The 22,621-nt window shown below is 42.2% G+C and overlaps 1 protein-coding gene across 1 annotated transcript in view; it reads right to left on the bottom strand.

The window, feature by feature from the left end:
• LOC138467192 (osteocalcin 2-like) overlaps nucleotides 1-22,621 on the bottom strand; it is a 267,263-nt gene that overhangs the window by 80,314 nt on the left and 164,328 nt on the right. Inside the window, exon 9 of the mRNA XM_069607247.1 lies at nucleotides 5,685-5,747. Coding sequence (XP_069463348.1) covers nucleotides 5,685-5,747 — 63 coding nt within the window. The remainder of the gene's footprint in view (nucleotides 1-5,684; nucleotides 5,748-22,621) is intronic.

The raw sequence follows: 22,621 nt of genomic DNA, 5'->3' as shown, positions 1-22,621 counted from the left end.
CTGCAGCGAAGATTGAGAAGTGGATCGAATATTGCACTTCACAATCAGCAGCCCAGAAAGGACAACAAAAGTTCCTAAACCATTCCATCAAAAAATATTGGTATGGCAAAGCCATTCATGAAGCTAGGAGGGCCTTCAGAAGGGAGCTACGTATAATTGGGAAGACCTATAGCAAAAGGGAGGAGGTACTAACTGCTAAACAATTGGCTAAAAACTGATACCGCAAGTGGGTGCGTGACCGAGTTGCCTTTGGCAAAACTGCCCAATGGCAATGTATGGTAAGCATATACAAGACAAAAGATACCAGAAAATTGTCGAAACTGCTGAGTTCTTTTAACACCCTTGTCATGAGATTTGCGCCATCAGTGAACAGGAGTGGATTAGACATGTGTCTGAAGCATTCTACGATTCACATTACTCTGAGGATGGATCATCCTGGCCCGGGGAGAAGTTTAAATTGAATTTTACTCATGCTGATATTATGCTAAAACTAGCTGCATTAAAAAACTCGAGAGCATCCTGCCCAAATGGCCTCCCCAATGTAATAATAAAAGAGAGCATAGTATATCGGGGCAACCTTATATATCTCCTCTTTAAGAAGGTCACCGAAGAGGGATTGATCCCAGACTCATGGTTCCGCTCAATAATGGTCCCTATCCATAAGAAGGGGCCTCAATCATGTCCCATAAATTTTAGACTCTTGGCACTGTCAGATTAGACAGGAAAAATCTTTGCATCATTACTGCTTGATAAACTATCCCACTGGGTGCAGTCGACAAGCCTCTTAAGAGATTTTCAAATGGGATTTAGAGCAGGCTCGGAAACATCGCATTGCATATGGTTACTTGACTTCCTGATTAGAAGGGTAAATAAAGTCTATTTAGCTATTGCTAAAGTCCCAAAAATCACCAACTTGTCCCCTACTTTCCCTGCTGGGACAGTTGCCAGTTAGCGAGACCTTCGTCTCGTTGACAGCCTTGAGCCTAACAAGCTTTGCTACTATGGGATGGAGACCACACTGGGAAGACAACTTACAGGCCTTGATTAAAATGTCGTGTTAAGTTGGACAAGTGGGACTGATGCACTAATTATATGCACCTTTCTTCACTTGGCAGTTTCCAGCCCTTGATTAATCTATTGTCCCATAGCTTTATGGAGTTGCAAGGCTATGTCAAATTGTATTCCTTGCCTGAACTGCCAGGTTTGTCCTTCTGTTGAGAATTGGCAAATTACCACTACTAACTACTGTTGGCCCTGCACTGGGCATTCCGAAAGAAAAAAGAATCTGCTGATCATGTGGTGTTTTGGACAAACTTGAGACTGCCCAACATATCCTGACTGAATGTAGAGAGCATGGCCATGACCATAAAATCTGATCCTTCTGGCTTTATTGCCTGGATTCAGGGCACACAACTATGCATATAGCCTTATTCAATATCTGGAAGGTCATACTAAGGTCAGGCAAAGTTGAAAATGTCTTGAGTTTAATAGTAGCTCATGGTGATTGTTGCTATGCTTGATTACTGGCAAAGTTTGATAAAGTGCTCTAACACTATATATTACAACAACATTTATTATGTCAATGCATCAGCCTTAAAAGTTAATGTCTTAATGCAAATGCTTCGAACTATGGATGAACTGGAAATGCTTGAAAACGATAATGAAATGATGCGAATAAGCTAATATTTCGACACTTGAATGAGCAATTGTAGGTACTTAAATGTTGATCAATTATGTATGACTGAATATGTTTGATATTTAGTTTTGTGAGTATTATGATGAAGCTCTTTTGAGCTATAAACATAACAATGAATACATAAATACATACATTATAGGTGAGTAGCATAGTTTGGAGAGTAAAATTTGAATGTTGTGTGTGTGATGTATCCAAGGCATTTTTGTGGCAATCTGTGGCACACATCGGCTAACAGGGAATTGCAAGGATGCAGAAGGAGACTGACACACAGGTGGCATGTTGATTGTTACAGATATTTATAAGTCAAGAAAATAAAGAGAAAACCTAACGTTCCCTACTTCTATGAAAGGTTTTCCTGCCTCAACGAAAGCAAAAGTACTAAAGGGGTCTGTCAGAATGTCCTTGTAATCTAAAGAGTCCACCATCCTGTGTCAAAATCCCGAACTCTGTCCCTTACACTTAAAATGGTACTAGAAGATTGCTTCAATGTTCTTGGTCCAGGAGAATGACTACCTTGTCGTGGACTGGGTAGCACAGTTCTGGTTTGCAAGTTCTTAACCAGGAGGAATGACTCCCTTCCCCTGGTCTGTAGCTTTCACTGTTTCTCACACAAAACCAAGGAAAATGACTCCCTTCCCCTCTTCTCTTGGTTATATTGTCATTTTTCCATTAGATGCAATACTACCAAGAGAATGGCTTCCCTGTATCTTGATTTCACAGTCACTTCACGCTCAGAGGTACCCAGGGGGAATGACTCCCTTATCCTGGTAATCCTTGTTTCACTGTTTTCCTTCTTTCTCAACAGTTCATGTACAAGTATGATTCCTGACCATGGTTTCCCCAGTACAGTCCACTTGACTGTCTGGATTGCCAAGTACAGCCACGAAGAAGACGATTTATAAAGTTCTCTTGATTCAGTCTTAGTTCATTGGACAGAATTGGTTCACTAACCTGCCAAGTACTATCACAAAGAAGCTAACTTGTACTTCTCCCGATGTGGTATCACCAAGAGAATGTCTCCCGTGTCTCGTGCTCTCCTGTTTGTTTAACAGTTCACTTCAAACTTGGTTGGACACAGGGGGAATGACTCACTTCTCCTGCATCATTTTGCTTTCGTTAGGCTTCCTGATAACCACTAGGATGGAGAAACTCTTCCCCGTTGTGTCCTAAGTATTGGTTGGGGTCCCAGACCCTTTTCTCTCAGTGACCTCACGCTGATTACTGGGATGAAGAGGCGCGTCAGATGTAAATGATATGTTTGTTGGTGTCCCAGACCCTGTTCTCTATGGTAGTAGTCCATTGCTGATCACTGGTGCAAGGAAACTCTCCTTGGATGCAGTCTTTGCAATGGTCGGGGTCCCAGGTCCTCACCGGCCTCTCACAAGGTTTTTGAGCACTTGGGTTCGGTGGTGGAGACCCTCTGGCTTTCCCCACACCCCCACCGGCCCGCTCGTACTCCCCATTACTTTTAGCGAGCTCCTGGTACGGCACTGGCTCTCCGTGGGGCGGGAGTGGGTCATCCGTCAGCTTCCCTCTCTTACTGCCGGCCATCGACAGCCATCTCTTCTTCAGCTTCTTTGGCTCCTTGCAGTATTGGTTCTGCGGGAGAACCATGCGGTCTCTTCCCGCCAGCCATCAGCACCGCTGTTTCGCCTTCTTGTTGCAAGACCCAAGAGCGTTGAGTCTAGAAGAGCCACTGTCTACCCTCCGCTGGTGTCTCCTGCCATATGGTCTTTTCCGCATTGCGGTTCCTCCGGCAGACTGCCTCCTCTACGGACCATGTTCATAGGCTGGCTGGACACTGTTGTAAGTCCTACCTTGCTCTTTATTATGTTTTGCCATGGATGACTAGAACGCTCACCTGCGTTCCACTGAGTATTATTCAAGCTTCTCCACCTCCTCCTCGTCCCAGTACTTGACCTATTCATCTACCTTGGGTAGTTCACAATCTTCTTTGTCTCAGTAGGTATTAGAGTTACAGACTTAACAACATACATCGGAGTAGTAGGTAGGTTATTGGGGACCCTAGAGTATGGAGGTGTACATGGTGTGGAGTGAAGGGTTGGTTGGGGGTGATCATATTGCATTCTGCCTAGATGTCTGTCCCTATCCCCAGAGGGGGAGTATCTAACCATGAGATCCTACCGCTGTGAACTGCCCTCAGTGGGACTATCGGGTAGCAGCCTCATCTCCCTTGCCTCATGGGAAGGGGCTCCACCTTGGGGAAAAGTGACACCATGTAGGGATTCGTCACAGAGCACAGAATGAAATAGAGAAAGATATAGTAGCAGACCTTAGCTCTGTCTTCCCTTAATAAGGGCAAACAGGGAACACATAATGAAATAGAGCTAAGAGTTGCTACTATACACTTCTCTATTTCATTCTCTGTTCCCCGTTGTACCCTGTTAACACAGAATGAAATAGAGAAGGATATAGTAGCAACCCTTAGCTCTGTCTTCCCTTTGCACTGGACACCCAGGTGAATGGACGCCCAAAGAACAGTGCATATATACCCATAGTAACCCGGAAGTATCTTTGTCAAAGGTCACAGGAGCAGTCCCTAGATTGATCCTGGCTGCTTCCTTTGGGACTCCTGACCTCTGCAGGCAGCCTCAGGCAGATGAAAAGAGGTTATCTGGGGTGAGCTCTGTGTTGCTCCCATCCCAGTTGAAACCCCTTTTGTAGGGGGAAAGACCTTCCAAAGATGACAGTGCTGGGGTCAGAGGTCACAGGGTCAGTACCTAGATAATTCCTGGATGGTACATTTGGATCTCCTGACATTTGCAGTCAGCCTCAAGCAGATGGAAAGCATACATATCTGCAGTTAACACCTGGGAAAGTAGTATCTGCTAAGGAGGCTAGGAATCCAGGCATGCACCAAGAGTTTAAGAGTGCATTCATTTCCAGCCTCTTGCACAAATCACCTGTGCTGCTATTCGTTTGACTGCAGCCCGACCAGCTTCTCACGTATCCTCCCACCTTCATTATCTCTCTTTTCTTCACCCTTCACTCGTACAACAACATTAGCTACTTATCCACCGTTATGTCACCTCTTTCCTGCAACACCCCCTCCAGCCACCCTTAACAGTTGCCATCAGCACATGCAAGTTATTTACTGTCTTTTCTAATTTGAGTGGCAGCCATCTTAATTTTTTTAAGGGATTTGGCTTGCATTAGGCATGAAAATAATTCTTTAAAATATATATATAAGTACCCTGGAGGGAGCGTGAGGGTGCTACCAATAGTGTTAATCAACACAATGTGGGGTGGCCTTGACTGTAAATGGCCCTAAGCCCTTGATGTGGCCCTCACTCCACATGGCTCAAGTGAGGGGCCTGTTACCGACTCAGCCTCCCCCCACTACCCATTAGCATTAATTAACACTACACTGATATATTAGATGAATTAAACACCACGTCAAAAAGTAGATTGGAGATTAGCTTGGAAAGGAAAATTACACATATGAATATAGGAAAAAGGGAATCTACTGTGTGGCACAATTAACTTATTGCTGTGGGAAGATATGAAGCTGAAACTCCATTTAATCATCCAATGGGAAAGATGATTTTCAATACTGAAAGACACCAATATTTGGCAAGAATCAATTAACACACTGAGACAGTATTACACGGAAGAACTCAGCTGTACTAATGAAGCACTCAGCAAACATTCAAATATGGGGCAACTGAAAAAAATGTGTTCGGTTTTATTTTTTTATATTGTATTAATGCGTTCAGTTAAAAACTTTTAGCATCATACATATGCATAAACTACAATAAAATACTTAATGAATCTATAAAAAATTCTATCAAAAAGCATATTTACATCTCATCGATAGTGCATAATGAATATTACGTAATTTATACATTACATTCCTAAACATATTACTCTAAAACAATTTGTTATTTAACCAGTTCAACACAATTCATTTATCTTAATGAAAGTTATATCTTTACAAATTATGAAGATAAAAAATTATTTTCTGTACCTCACGGATGCCGTTAACTCACTCTCACTGTGTAACAAAACAGATGCCGTTGCCTCACTCTCACTGTGTAACAAAAACATGCCAAATTACTTATTTAGAAGCATTTTCTACAAAGAGTGGTTTTACTTTATTGACATTACAATTATTATCATCACATGCTGAATACTGTGATAAATAGGCAATAAATATGTACATAATATTCCTATACACACATGCTAACATGTTGTTACTATGCCCTTGCTGTGCTTTCCCAATGTACAAACACTTGCCGGTCATTACGATCGAGTGCACCAGAGAAAGAACAGCCCTATTCTACGGTCCACTCACAGTAAGAAGAGCCCAAACCATAATATGGAGCAGGTCAACTAGTGTGACTTTACCAATGGGGTCAGGGCCTTTTGAATATCAAGGAAGAGTAAGCATCATTTACAGAACCAAAGCTTTCATGATTTTCAACATCTGGTATTTTGAATTCTACTGAACCCTGTTTTGTAAGAATTTTGTGTAAATAACTCACATTTTGTTTGCAATCTTTTTCAAAAACAATATTTAGCAAACTTCTTCAGCAGAAATGAGGGCCCAGGTGTGGTCAATCAGAACATTACCACAGAGTCCACTTCCTTTCACAGTCCTTATAGTCTCAGGTGCATCCACAAACATGAGACAGGCAACCAACCAGCCTACAAACCGTTCCCATAAGAAATTAATGAAATGAATCCCTTCCCAGGATCTTAAAGGCAGGACTACGTCCCCCCTAAACTCCTGTGTTGTCTGTCTCTGCAGCCATGGTGACCGTCTTGAGGTTAAGGGATGTGGTAGTGGATTCATGATTTACTCTTGTGCTGTAATCTCTGGCTGGAAGAGGAGTCCTTTGGTAGCACTCATCTACCCTGGGCTCTGTGAGGTGGCGAGCCTTGGAGGAATCACACTAACTGTAAAGTATCTGGTAACGTGGGGGCCATTCTCCTCAGCTACATCCTTGTTAGTGTCTCCTCCCAGGTGTGGAGTTTAGACTGTCTGTGCCAGATGCCTTCAGCCTGATGTTGTATGAGACTGCTCATTTTGGAGTCAGGAAGAGACACACTAGTGTATAGTTGCCATGGCACTAGGCACTAACTGAGACCTCCTTGTGGAGTAGGTTGGTGTTACTAATCGATGGTACATAATGGATAAAAGTATTGCAAAATATCCCTGTAAATATTGATTACACCACTAACCCATTTAGACACATAGAGGAGGTTTAAGGCAGTGGTGGAATATTGTGTTGGGTTACATTTTTTATTTGTATGAGTTGTGCCTTATTTTATATTCTTAAACATTAATAAATGAATGAAGTATAACAAAAGAAGCATCACTTAAAGGAATATTGACCTTTTTCATGATATTCAGGTTGATGAGGTTTTTTAAAAAAAAAATCAAACAATATTTTCACAGTTTTTTCCTTGATGATCTTCTTCTTATGAGTTTGTCAGAATCAATTTCTGAAATCAGCAACATAGTTGCGTGATATTGTGGTTGAGGTGTAAAAATCCATGACAATATGCCATTTCGTATGTTTCTGTTCTGATTGCTGGCTATTATTCCATTATACGTTCCCTTAGCGTACTTATGGTTTTGCATGCGTAGAGTAATGAACAAGGGTATAGGATTAAATATGCAATATATGTGTTTAAGCATGATAAATAGAAGTTTAAAGACATTGGTTTGCCCATTCCCAGTTAATGTTATTCTGATTCCTTGAGATGGTTGATGCACATTGAGCAGCTTAAACACAAGAATTTTCCCCTTTATTAAAATAATTTTTGTCCAGAATCTTGCTTAAAATAATTGGTTTCCATGTTCCTAGCTTCCAAACATTAAGCATGTTTATTAGCAAAAAGTAGACATTCTTTAACTATCCAAATCCTTTTGCATCTATTTGCAATCATGTCCATCATCGTGGGTAGAGATTTTAATGTTTGGGCATACAAGATCAAAACCGCATAGCACATCGCCTCTAATAATGAGATGTGTGCTGCTGTTGTTTCATTGCTGAAATTATAGTTTTAGGTTTTAATTTAGCAAATGCTATTAATATATTCCGAAAGTTAAGTTCCACGATGTATAGAATTCTGTTGGAAGTCCTTGCCTTAGCTTAAGAAATCACTGAGAGTAGTTCAGATCCTGACTGCTCCTAACATTTTTGAGAATGGTAGAGATTATGGATGGTATGACAAAGATTTCAATGGTATTTCTGTTGGTTAATTTCCAAACAACTTCACTGGCTACAGTTCTTTCTGCTATCTATAATATGAAAATATTTTTTGAACTGTCTGCCATAAATGTAAACAGATAAAATGTTTACAATGTGATGCGAAGTGTCTTCAGAATCTCGCCACTACAATAAAATGTCATCAACATATCCAGTGTAAAAAGAGAATACTCGTCCTATGTTCTCATAATTTTAAAGCACTTCCATTTGGTTCATTTAATTTATAGTAGATATATTCCATTTACTTGTCTTTGAGGTTATAATTGGAAGCAGTTATCAAGGTAACTAGACAAATATCTGAGTGTGGTAATGTGGTAACACCTAGTTTTAGTAATAGGTGTCTTACGACATGTGAATCACAGAAAACAGAACACTTCAGTATACATTTCAAAATCTTTATATTGACATAGGGAGATTGTTGGGGAATAACAACAACCAATGAAGACTGATAAAACAACCAAAAAGTGAGGGAGCAGTAGAAATTAAAGTCCTGCCATTGTTTGACCTATCAGAAAGTTAAATCCAATGGTAGTTCCCCTTTTTCACAAACAAAAATCTCCTAAATTCTTAAGGGTTGTTTCTGTGTCCCTGACCACATTTCTGACCATAGCCATTATAGGGAAAGCCCTCCTGGGTACAATTTTGTGTATGGCCTCTCTTAGGAGCCTGATCAGGACACAGTATTCCTTTTAGTCATGAGCCCAGTGTCTCCATATGGACTATGTTAGGTGCCTGTCATGGCTCGATTGTTCCTTTCAGTCATAGGCTCAACAGAATCCCAGAGTGTCTATTGTGTTTTGAGCCCTCTACAGGGTATTGATTGTGGTAAAATGCAAGTATTCCACAGTCTCTGGCCCACTTTAAGGCTATGGACCCACCACAGGCTCTAGTTTTCTGCCACGTTTTGATCCCTCCACAGACTATGGTTCTCCTTCAGGTTGGGGGCACACCAGAGGCTCTTGTTCAGTATGGAAGCAAGCTCACCAAGGTTTTGCTTGCTCAGGTATCAAACAAGACTACCTCCTTGCCCTGGATGGTGCAACACCTGGCATGCTTTTTTTACCCAGCTGTTCTAGGTAGATTCTAAATTTGCAATAAATGCACCACCCCCAGCAATGTGTGATGCACAAAACCAGGATGCTTAGATCCTGTAAAGAACAAGTATAGAGCTAGGAGTTGGACTATGGCTGCCAGCAGATGTTTGTACAATTTCCTCCCTGCTGAGATAGCTAAGTGCAGCGAGTCTTTCAGCGAGTTCCTCTTTTCTTTCTACCTCCTTCCCTCACTTCTCCTCTTATCTTTTGTATAATGTTTGGTTCTCTTTTGATCATTTGCTCTGTGTGGTAAAATGATATTGCATTAACCAATTGCACTCACTGATCTCTCCTTTGAGGATGGAACAGATCAATGCCAAAACTATATTATGAATGCCCATTAGGTAATTAAACTATCAGACTGCTGCCGTCAACAGTGCCTATAGCTGTCAACTGATGCAGTACACTGAAGGCAGCTAGTTCTCTGTGATCCCTCCAGGGTAAAAATTGTTCCCCCACATCCATTGCCATAGTCTTTGCACGTGTAATAGGATAAAAGCCTGCTAGAACTCCAAGCAAGACATTGCCCTCCATATATGGTTTACGGTGTTCTACAACCAACGTATTTGATGGGATTTTATGGTAAACATTATATTTAGTGAGGGAAAGGTCATTTCCTGTTTAGATTTATGCTGCATCATGGACATGAGAAGTCCTGGATGAACAGTCCTAGAGAGATCATCAGCATTTACCCAAATATCACATGTATTTGCAGTATGGTGTCTTGGGAAGGCATAAATTCGTTCTTGCTCCTTGGACCATCCCTACTTAGCTTTCCTAGACCAACAAGAAAATGATGGTGAGGCCATGTGCTGCATGGAATATCCAGGGTCTGGAGAAAGTTCCAGAAGAGCTGCAGTAGCTTCAGTTGTTGTGCAGTGCTGATATGCATCATTGAAGCAGAAATAAGGTGGAAAAGCATAGCCCCTTTCATAAGGAAAATTCTTGTATTTCACCCATTGAGCGATCAATTCATTTGTATGTTGCCCTTAAAGAGTGAGGGGCTGAGTTTGAATTTGAACCACTATGACTGCCACATTTACCTAAACGTAGGAAAGATTTACTAGAACAAGGGCAACTTCCAATATTCCTTGGGGAGGACATCCTGCAGCTGTTGTTAAAGCTAAATAAGTCTCCATCAGATTTGGCCCCTAACACACATTGGGGGTCATCAGGGGTTGGGCGGAGTGTGAAAAATGCGGTGGTAATGCTATTACAGCCGCATTACAACTCAGCCCAATCCCGAGTTTGGGTGGAAAGTGGGGGGTTTACCTCCAGCTTCTTGCTGGAGGTAAAATTCTTCCCTTTCCACCCATTTTCGGGGCTATTAGCACTGCGCTAATAGCGTCCAGAATGTTCTAATGGGTTCAATGGACCCAACGGGAATGGGGATTTACCACCTCCCACAACTCGGGATCCGGCGCTAATAGCGCCGAACCGAGTTGTGGTAATTCAATATGCGCTGGCAGTATTATCCCAGCAGAATTACTGCTGAGATATCGCCAGACTTGTGATAGAGCCCATTGTCATTTATTAATGTTGATGCATGTTACTGGCTACCACATTCTTCACATGCACACCCTTCCTGGTACATTTGGAGGCTATGGCTGCAATTCTTGACTCTGATAAAGAATTTGGTTCAGTTCAATAGGGTTTCTCCTTTGACACTCTGCAGTGCTTCGCCTTCGGCCTCTGCTTTCTTGTTTGTGTTGAATTAATTTACTTCTCTATGGCTAGTGTGGATTTTTGTTTTGTCTAAGATGCCTGTTTTTCTAAATTCTTTTCAGGGAGATATTCCTTTACCCACTTTGATTTTGGAGGACCAGATGGTCCTCCTGGTCCACTTTATGATCAAAGAACCTTCCATTGCTACTGATGAGTTGTTACTTAGCAAAGCTCCAGCTTCCGATTGATTGGAGGCCAAAATCATACAGATCTCCCTGTCTACTGATGGCGAGAGGAAGGATGAACAAGTAATGTCAAGACCTTGCACCAGAACCACCTACTCCCAGTCAGGTGATGAGGTTAAGCTGACACCGGGAGTGAAAGAGGAGGAACTGGCCAAGGGGCCGGTAACAAGACAGCAGTGATTCTGCGCCGAAAGGCCCGAGGAAGATCCTTCGAAAGGCTCAATCCCTGGAAGCTTCTCCAGCTACTGAGGCCGAGAGACCATCAGAAGGCCAGCCGGAAGCCAGTGAAGACACTGATGTCGAGGGTGATCAGTTTGATCTCAGGCAACTCCCACAGTACCTCTGAGCTCCAAAGAACCTGTTCTAAGGAAAGAGGAACAGAAGACTGAAAGGAACAGGCAATGGGCACCTCACACTGGACCCCTGGTGAATAATATATTAACTTCAAAAGAGGCCTGCTCTCCCTGGTGGTACAGACAGGCCTCATCTAGGTTCTCCCTTGGACCTCGATCGATTGGTGGCCAAGTTTGAATTAATACATCAATTACTGCCACATTTACTTAACTTAAGGGAAGATTTATTTGACATGTGCCACTATACCGTGGGGATGCCAAAATGGCACTGTGATTAAACACACATAAGTCCCCATTAGAATGTGGCTTGTATCATGCTTTGTTTGTTTATTAATATGTCCCAAATTAAGCCACATTTCAATTGGATACTTTGCATGCAGCTCTTGATGCTGAGAAAGTGTTTGATTCTGTTTTATGGAGTTTCTTCTTTGCTACTCTAAAATGTTTCAACTTTAGCTTCTATTTTCTTGGTTGTATTCCTATTACATAACTCCTCCCCCATATCTAGGGTATCCATGAATGGTCTTCACTCTTCCCCCTCCAGCAGGTGTACCTGTCAAGAATGTCCACTGTTCCCTTTATATTTTGCTTTAGTAACAAGGCACGTGCAGCCATTCTTTGTTATAAACACAAAGAGGTGTAAACATTGCAGGTTAATTCACTGATGATATCTATTATATGTTGGAACTCTGCACACAATTCATGGCACCCATTAGTTGATGGTCAGATGTATGGGATCTACCCCAGTTCCAGTGTAAACCGGTCAAAATCAGAGTTGTTCTCCTTATGCTCCCTGTAGTTCGACATAGAGACATGGGTGGTTTTCAGTGGGTTCCCAATAATATTCTCTATTTAGTGATGCACACACAGAAGGAATACTACAGTCTTAATTTCAGGTCCTATCTTCTGTTAATGTTTGCTAGACTACAGACGTGCCCCTCTCTCCACCCGTCTCTTCACAGCATTATCTGTGTGGTAAATATGATATTAGCTGAACTATTTTACTATTTTATAAACATACCCACAGGCCTGAAAGGGCATACATTGATGCTCTATGCAGCACTGTTGTTACTTTTGTATGGGGTTCAGACTAAAGTGGACAGACATGGTTAACCCGTGTAGCCTGGGTGATTGATCTGCCCTGGATTTTGAGAGAGGCATGGTGTGCTTGCGCCTTCAATCTCTGTCTGTTATTTGCAATGCTAAGTATGATTACACATGTAAAGTTTACTCTGCGCAGACTACTCTTAATGCCTGGTCTAGGATTTTGTTGTCACCTGGATATAGTAATACCTTACAACTTTAATGTGTGGCTTTGGGATTTCCCAGACCTCTCTCGCACAGTGACCATGTCTATATGCATTGTATGGGATCGGGATGGGACCTTCACATTTGTTGTGACGTTTTCAGATGGTACATTTGTTCCCTCACATATTTTCTGTTACCCAGCAATACCATCCTATATGCCCAGCATTCAGATGTAAGCTGTGCTCCTTTCCCTGCGAATACAATTATAGAAAAGTCTGCGGGGCGTGGATATTAGTGTTGTCCTTTAATAGCCCTGTCCAAATGAACATTACCAGTCTGCCTTTTAAGCCCACACAGGGATCGGTATTGGGTTTACTCTATCTGATTGAGGCACCAGTGCAGTTTATTGGCAAAAGGAATCTCATTGAACTCTAATTTTCATCTTATTAAATTTATTATTTTAATAGATTACACTAAAGAACCATCTTGCCTGGAAAATCTGACAATAATAATAGTGGCGTATGTGTGCGATGCTTGACTCGGCTGCTGATTTTCTGCACATGCTCTAAACCTGCGTAGACTAGTCGCTCTTGCAGCTAAAAGTACTGCTATTCTGCACTTTCTTGCACCTTTGAGATATATTCTAGGCAATATTGGGGGAAATCTCTGTTATTACACATTTTTCACTCTAGCATGCTTGATAGCTGATGCATAATGAAACATTGGACTGCCAAAGTAGCAAGCATATATTACTGTTACATGTTACTGTTTTCCATCAAACCCTAAATAATGCTTAAAAAAGAAGGAACTAGAAGAATGTGCACATAGTAATTTGGTGCCAAAGTTCTACAAGAAGATGAAATCATTTATAACTACTGTAGGATTTAGGATGAAATGACGGGTAAGCTGTCCTTCCCCTATTTCTCACAATTGCAATATTTTTGGGACTCACTGGGTGCTCTAGATTTCCTTAATAACTGGCCTGTTCATTCATATCAATCAAAGTTTCTTCAGAACATTTTGGTTGAACAAGAGATTCAAATGTGGGATTCCTTACACTTGAGGTGTTCTATTCATTTTTGTATTGATATACAGGAGGAACAATGCTCTTTTGATCACAAAAGAACGTACAATAGATAAGAAATCAGATTTGGTGGGTTAAGTTTGAGGGACATTCTGACCAGATTGTGGAGGGGAGTAAATGGAACAGTCACCATGGACAATATATAAGTCGACACACATAGATTAAGGACAATGAACATTTTTAAGTGCAGGTAGGCAATACAGCCGGCTGTGCTTGGGATGTGACCCAGTGAGGAAAGGTCAGAGGGTAGAAAGGAGATGGTGGTGGAAACAATTGCGTGATCAGATATGGATGGTGTGACAGTAGTATTAGTGACAGTAGTATAAGTGGTTGAGAGAGAGGTGGAGATGAATATGAAATCCAAAGAGTTACCCCCTGTATGGGTAGGTACGTTATGGATAGAATGGAGAGTGTGGCCACTAAGATAAGACTGAAGTTCAGATTTCTGAGAAGTGGTTGGAGAGATAAGTTTAAAGTCACCGAAGAGAACAAGGTGATTTTTAGTGGAAAAAGAATCAAGGAGTTGCCCAAGATCATCAAAGAATGGTCCAGTGGGACCAGGAGGGTGATAGATGGGGATGATGTGAGCTGAGTAATGTAGAGCAATAGTAGAGATAGTGAATTCAAAAAGAGGAAGGAGAGGACATGGCACTGAAGATTCATGAGGCATTGAGGCGGGAAGAGAGTAGGTGTGCGACGCCTCCACCTCTCGCCAGTCAGTCGAGGAGAGTAAATGTAGGATAGTTTAGAGTCGTATAGGGCCACATGAGTGGCAGGTTTCAGTGATAGCAAGAAGGTCCAGGGGAAGAGAGCTGGAGTGAAAGTAGTCAGTGATAAAAGATGTTTTTTTGCATACAGACTGAGCATTCCAGAGTGCAATGTTCAGTTGATGAGGTAAAGAAGAGTACTGAAGTTGAGTCTCAGAGGAAGAGAGGCAAGGTGGATAGGTAGTAGAGGAGGTACGGTTAGCTGGTGGAAGAAAGACGGAGTAGTGGGAGTTTCATGTTTGTGAGTTTTATAAGAGGGATAGGACAGGAGGAAGTTGTAGTGTGATTGGAGTAAGCGTAGGAAGAAGCGAGTAGGAGGAGGAACAGGAGGTCTGCTGTGGTGGACTTCAATTTCTTCATTTCTACACACTTGGAGGCAGACCCACGAGTGCTTGAGCTGCAGTGCCTATAATCCTATAATTGCCTCACAATACCGTGGAGTGGAGTGAGGATGAGTACCTTTGTGGTCTGCTGTGGTGGACTTCAACTTTTTCATTTCTACTAACTTGGAGGTGGACCCACGAGTGCTCGAGCTGCAGTGCCTATAATTGCCTCACAATACCACAGAGCAGAGTGAGGACGAATGGGTTTGTGGTTTGCTGTGGTCCGCTGAAGCTGTGAAGGCTCAAGGTACTTTTTTCCCTGTTTGGTGCACTGCACTAATACTGATCGCCCGCAGCAAAATCTCGTTCTTAAATACCCTGAAAGGTTTATTCACGTTGTCATTGTAGACTTTTCAGGAATAAACTGCTGCAGCAAGATACTGCAGCTTTTACTTCTCTTGTCGGTGCAACCTGTGCTTAGACTAGGAGGGTGTGCGGGAGTGTGGTCCCTTCTTCGTTCCATACGGTGTTCTATAGCCCGCTGCAGCCTTTCTCTGGCCGTTTATACACTGACTAGCTGATCAATTGATTACCTTTGCAACACCTATTAGTCTTTCACAGAGTGTCATTGCGGCACGTTGCTAGTAGACACACTGACATTGGTGTGTGTTAGGAAAGCCCCTCTACTTAAGTCTGTGTGGCTCTTTGCTGGGATTGGGCTCTGCAGCTCTGCAGCCGCAATTGGAGTGTGCATGAGTGTGGTCCCATCTTCTTACAAGGGTGTCCATAGCCGGCTACAGTCTGTTTCTGTTTGTGGCCTTTCTTTTAAAATCCACAACAGACTTTGCTTGAGTACCCCCACTGAAGACTTGCTGTTTTGATTCCGTTGGGACTAAGGACAGGAGATACTTTCAAAGTGTTGCTTAGAAGATTAGGAGTACTTTTATCATACATACTTCTCCACTATATATATTTGTATTTTACACTTTAACCATTATTTTATCCCCACATTGAGGGACTGTGTTCAAGTTTGTGTAAAATACACAAGGTTCACGGCCTCTGATAAATTCTTTTTACAGACGGGGAAATCACTTTGCACAATTTTACATATTGAAGTTATACATTGCTGATGAATATATGAATAAGGATTGTATTTTGTACATTTACAAATTTGTTTTAGAGAATGAATTACTGATTATATGGTTTTAGAGCTGATTTTAGGCAGAAGGTTCCATAATAATTGTATGTTTTAAAATTAACTAATAGATAATCCATTAGGTACTTGCATGTTTAGTTTGTATTTACTTAATATTAGCATTCATTACAGTCTGAGGCTTTTATAGTTTGTACTACTTCAGGCCAAGAAAGGTGTTATTTTTATCACAAATTAATAATGCCTGGGAAGCATTGCCTCAGCTCTAACAATCAAAAAGTTAGTAAAAAAGCACCCACTCTAAAAATACCAGCCAGTAGCAGAGAACGGCAAAGGGCTACCGTTGTAATTCTTCAAGATCATGCGTCACAAGTTCACCTAGTAGAACTTGCACTAGGGGGTGTGGGACAGGGACTACTGATTCTTATTTTACCTCTGAATCTGTACCCTGCCCAAAATTTATCAGATTGAGAATAGTATAATAGGAGATACAGTGCCTTGTGAACTTAATACACATACGGTACACCCTGATCTCTCTTTTTCTGCAATAGATAATAACCATTCTCTTCTGGCTCTATGCTACTCATTGCGAGACTCACTGGTACCTGAAAACATAGTACAGGAACAGGGGGCGTTTCAGCAGGGTGGCAGCAATGTGGCACCCAATAGGTCTAATAATCTGAATGGATGAACCCCCCTAGGCCTATTCCGACTCTGGTAAAGAAAACTATCCTGGCCCTAGGCTTTCTGCATCCCCTAACATGAATTCCTTGGGGCACATAACAATTACTGATAAACCTAATACTGAGGAGACTGCACAGCATTGTGACTGCCAAACACAATTGTCGGTGCATCAGTTCGGAATGAAGGTAGTACTGAAAATGTGCGGTAACATCCTAGAGGAGGTCTATGCCCTTTCAAGTAACAGTATCCCTAAATCTGATGACGAGGAAGAGCTAGATAAACTCATCAATGCAGCCGTCCCATACACATCTGACTACCGAGATCTGCACAATGAGAATGCTGCTCATGCGGAGAATAGTATCATTGATGCTGAACTGATGGTAGAAGATACAGTTGAATCTATTAGTGACACTTCTACCATTTTCCTTACTAGGAAACAGCATAGACAGAAAAAGAGAACAAAAAGACACATTGCCCCCAACAATAAAGTAGCCAAAGGTTCCAATCACCAAGAAGTGAATAAAACGATACAAGACGTGTCCCATGGTAGCAACAATAAGAAAGTAAATAAGGAACCAAAAAAGGCAATCAAGGCTAAAGGTACCCTTACTAGTTGGCCCATAAATGATAAACACCAGGCCCCCCTCCCAATTGCCTGAGGTTCCCTATGAGATCCCATCGACATTTTCAAATACTAATGACAATGGGAATGATCTCCAACGAGCGATGAAGGGTCCTACGGTAACATATGAGGGGCCCTTTGATACAGAACCTGGCCATAACATAGTCTAGAGCGACACACTAGAGGCGAAGTCGCATTAGCCTGCCCCTTCCACTCCACTTCCTACCTTGACGATTGTCATCAAAAATAAAAAACAGGGGAAACCTAGGACAACTCCCATATCAACCGATCAGATCTTTTATCTTTGACTCGAAAAAAATGTCCTCTGAGAATTGTGGACTCCCAAGATTTTGATTTTATTGAACCTATCTGGGATTTCAAATCCCAATTCAGCAGAATTAATTCTAGCATGAGAGAAACCTGCACAATTGATTAGGGTGCATAAAAATCGATTTAATGATGTCGCCGTTGAACTTGATGCTGCTGAGAAGAGTTGTCTTATCCCGTCATCTCAAAACCAGGAACGTAACCTTTTAAAGAAAACAATTAAATCATTAGGAAAAAATCATAAGACCCCAATCTCTAATGGTACCCTGCAAACTAACATCCTGGGAATTCTGAATTGTTTGGTAATAAACAACGATACCATACAGCAAAATAGTAATTGAGAGTTAGCCATTTCATCTTGGAACACACGTGGTTTCTCCCACCTAACTTAGCCAGGGGAATCGGCCTACTTGATCACAGAAAGTAACATCTTTCTATTGCAGGAAGTCTGGCTGCTCACTGATATATCATTAGATGGCCACCAAATTTTTCAAGTATTGGCGGAATAAGGACCTAGAGGCCGCTCTTATGGAGGACTCATAATCGGCGTCAAAAACCACCTGAACGCCGTAAGAATTAAAACCATTAATGAACATCAAAATCTAATAGTCGTAAGAGTGAGCATAGCAAACTCTGCTATCAGTGTATACGAACCTCCTGGCGGCCAATCAAGAACTAATGATGTCATTGAATGTTTAACAAATTTGATGGAGACACAAAAAATTTAAATGATCAGGATCTGATTTTTGTGGGAGGGGATTTTAATGCTCCTTGCCGGTGTTCAAATGAATGAGTGGAAACCGACTATGTAAAGGGCAAGTCACTATTTGATAAATCGGCAAACAATACTGTAAAGGGAACCACCTGGGTTCATACGTTACTAGATTGGGGTGGATTTTTGTTGAATAGAAGGACAGAGGGGGATATCCCAGGTAAAACTACCTGGAGAATAGGGACAAAGCGCTTGACTCTTGACTACTTCTTCTGCAACTCTGTGGCAGTCTAGACGGTCAGGAAGCTTAAAATCCAGTAAACAAATTACAGTGATCACACTGTCCTTACTTTGAAGGCCTAGCTTTCCAAAGAGACTCACCATGCTGGCGGGGTAGGGTAACTAGATATTAACCAAGGGGGCAATAGGATCTGTTGGATGGAGAAGAGTATAAAGAAGGCTGTAACCTTCTTTTTTAAACAAGGAGATCATTTCCCAGTTTTGGAAACTTTAACTACTGCAGCGAAGATTGAGAAGTGGATCGAATATTGCACTTCACAATCAGCAGCCCAGAAAGGACAACAAAAGTTCCTAAACCATTCCATCAAAAAATATTGGTATGGCAAAGCCATTCATGAAGCTAGGAGGGCCTTCAGAAGGGAGCTACGTATAATTGGGAAGACCTATAGCAAAAGGGAGGAGGTACTAACTGCTAAACAATTGGCTAAAAACTGATACCGCAAGTGGGTGCGTGACCGAGTTGCCTTTGGCAAAACTGCCCAATGGCAATGTATGGTAAGCATATACAAGACAAAAGATACCAGAAAATTGTCGAAACTGCTGAGTTCTTTTAACACCCTTGTCATGAGATTTGCGCCATCAGTGAACAGGAGTGGATTAGACATGTGTCTGAAGCATTCTACGATTCACATTACTCTGAGGATGGATCATCCTGGCCCGGGGAGAAGTTTAAATTGAATTTTACTCATGCTGATATTATGCTAAAACTAGCTGCATTAAAAAACTCGAGAGCATCCTGCCCAAATGGCCTCCCCAATGTAATAATAAAAGAGAGCATAGTATATCGGGGCAACCTTATATATCTCCTCTTTAAGAAGGTCACCGAAGAGGGATTGATCTCAGACTCATGGTTCCGCTCAATAATGGTCCCTATCCATAAGAAGGGGCCTCAATCATGTCCCATAAATTTTAGACTCTTGGCACTGTCAGATTAGACAGGAAAAATCTTTGCATCATTACTGCTTGATAAACTATCCCACTGGGTGCAGTCGACAAGCCTCTTAAGAGATTTTCAAATGGGATTTAGAGCAGGCTCGGAAACATCGCATTGCATATGGTTACTTGACTTCCTGATTAGAAGGGTAAATAAAGTCTATTTAGCTATTGCTAAAGTCCCAAAAATCACCAACTTGTCCCCTACTTTCCCTGCTGGGACAGTTGCCAGTTAGCGAGACCTTCGTCTCGTTGACAGCCTTGAGCCTAACAAGCTTTGCTACTATGGGATGGAGACCACACTGGGAAGACAACTTACAGGCCTTGATTAAAATGTCGTGTTAAGTTGGACAAGTGGGACTGATGCACTAATTATATGCACCTTTCTTCACTTGGCAGTTTCCAGCCCTTGATTAATCTATTGTCCCATAGCTTTATGGAGTTGCAAGGCTATGTCAAATTGTATTCCTTGCCTGAACTGCCAGGTTTGTCCTTCTGTTGAGAATTGGCAAATTACCACTACTAACTACTGTTGGCCCTGCACTGGGCATTCCGAAAGAAAAAAGAATCTGCTGATCATGTGGTGTTTTGGACAAACTTGAGACTGCCCAACATATCCTGACTGAATGTAGAGAGCATGGCCATGACCATAAAATCTGATCCTTCTGGCTTTATTGCCTGAATTCAGGGCACACAACTATGCATATAGCCTTATTCAATATCTGGAAGGTCATACTAAGGTCAGGCAAAGTTGAAAATGTCTTGAGTTTAATAGTAGCTCATGGTGATTGTTGCTATGCTTGATTACTGGCAAAGTTTGATAAAGTGCTCTAACACTATATATTACAACAACATTTATTATGTCAATGCATCAGCCTTAAAAGTTAATGTCTTAATGCAAATGCTTCGAACTATGGATGAACTGGAAATGCTTGAAAACGATAATGAAATGATGCGAATAAGCTAATATTTCGACACTTGAATGAGCAATTGTAGGTACTTAAATGTTGATCAATTATGTATGACTGAATATGTTTGATATTTAGTTTTGTGAGTATTATGATGAAGCTCTTTTGAGCTATAAACATAACAATGAATACATAAATACATACATTATAGGTGAGTAGCATAGTTTGGAGAGTAAAATTTGAATGTTGTGTGTGTGATGTATCCAAGGCATTTTTGTGGCAATCTGTGGCACACATCGGCTAACAGGGAATTGCAAGGATGCAGAAGGAGACTGACACACAGGTGGCATGTTGATTGTTACAGATATTTATAAGTCAAGAAAATAAAGAGAAAACCTAACGTTCCCTACTTCTATGAAAGGTTTTCCTGCCTCAACGAAAGCAAAAGTACTAAAGGGGTCTGTCAGAATGTCCTTGTAATCTAAAGAGTCCACCATCCTGTGTCAAAATCCCGAACTCTGTCCCTTACACTTATAATGGTACTAGAAGATTGCTTCAATGTTCTTGGTCCAGGAGAATGACTACCTTGTCGTGGACTGGGTAGCACAGTTCTGGTTTGCAAGTTCTTAACCAGGAGGAATGACTCCCTTCCCCTGGTCTGTAGCTTTCACTGTTTCTCACACAAAACCAAGGAAAATGACTCCCTTCCCCACTTCTCTTGGTTATATTGTCATTTTTCCATTAGATGCAATACTACCAAGAGAATGGCTTCCCTGTATCTTGATTTCACAGTCACTTCACGCTCAGAGGTACCCAGGGGGAATGACTCCCTTATCCTGGTAATCCTTGTTTCACTGTTTTCCTTCTTTCTCAACAGTTCATGTACAAGTATGATTCCTGACCATGGTTTCCCCAGTACAGTCCACTTGACTGTCTGGATTGCCAAGTACAGCCACGAAGAAGACGATTTATAAAGTTCTCTTGATTCAGTCTTAGTTCATTGGACAGAATTGGTTCACTAACCTGCCAAGTACTATCACAAAGAAGCTAACTTGTACTTCTCCCGATGTGGTATCACCAAGAGAATGTCTCCCGTGTCTCGTGCTCTCCTGTTTGTTTAACAGTTCACTTCAAACTTGGTTGGACACAGGGGGAATGACTCACTTCTCCTGCATCATTTTGCTTTCGTTAGGCTTCCTGATAACCACTAGGATGGAGAAACTCTTCCCCGTTGTGTCCTAAGTATTGGTTGGGGTCCCAGACCCTTTTCTCTCAGTGACCTCACGCTGATTACTGGGATGAAGAGGCGCGTCAGATGTAAATGATATGTTTGTTGGTGTCCCAGACCCTGTTCTCTATGGTAGTAGTCCATTGCTGATCACTGGTGCAAGGAAACTCTCCTTGGATGCAGTCTTTGCAATGGTCGGGGTCCCAGGTCCTCACCGGCCTCTCACAAGGTTTTTGAGCACTTGGGTTCGGTGGTGGAGACCCTCTGGCTTTCCCCACACCCCCACCGGCCCGCTCGTACTCCCCATTACTTTTAGCGAGCTCCTGGTACGGCACTGGCTCTCCGTGGGGCGGGAGTGGGTCATCCGTCAGCTTCCCTCTCTTACTGCCGGCCATCGACAGCCATCTCTTCTTCAGCTTCTTTGGCTCCTTGCAGTATTGGTTCTGCGGGAGAACCATGCGGTCTCTTCCCGCCAGCCATCAGCACCGCTGTTTCGCCTTCTTGTTGCAAGACCCAAGAGCGTTGAGTCTAGAAGAGCCACTGTCTACCCTCCGCTGGTGTCTCCTGCCATATGGTCTTTTCCGCATTGCGGTTCCTCCGGCAGACTGCCTCCTCTACGGACCATGTTCATAGGCTGGCTGGACACTGTTGTAAGTCCTACCTTGCTCTTTATTATGTTTTGCCATGGATGACTAGAACGCTCACCTGCGTTCCACTGAGTATTATTCAAGCTTCTCCACCTCCTCCTCGTCCCAGTACTTGACCTATTCATCTACCTTGGGTAGTTCACAATCTTCTTTGTCTCAGTAGGTATTAGAGTTACAGACTTAACAACATACATCGGAGTAGTAGGTAGGTTATTGGGGACCCTAGAGTATGGAGGTGTACATGGTGTGGAGTGAAGGGTTGGTTGGGGGTGATCATATTGCATTCTGCCTAGATGTCTGTCCCTATCCCCAGAGGGGGAGTATCTAACCATGAGATCCTACCGCTGTGAACTGCCCTCAGTGGGACTATCGGGTAGCAGCCTCATCTCCCTT

The sequence above is a fragment of the Ambystoma mexicanum genome, chromosome 4q (assembly GCF_040938575.1).
Source record: "Ambystoma mexicanum isolate Mex_15411 chromosome 4q, UKY_AmexF1_1, whole genome shotgun sequence".
Lineage (NCBI taxonomy): Eukaryota > Metazoa > Chordata > Amphibia > Caudata > Ambystomatidae > Ambystoma > Ambystoma mexicanum.
Note: the sequence above shows the minus strand (reverse complement) of the source record. Positions and strands in the feature narration are given on the sequence as shown.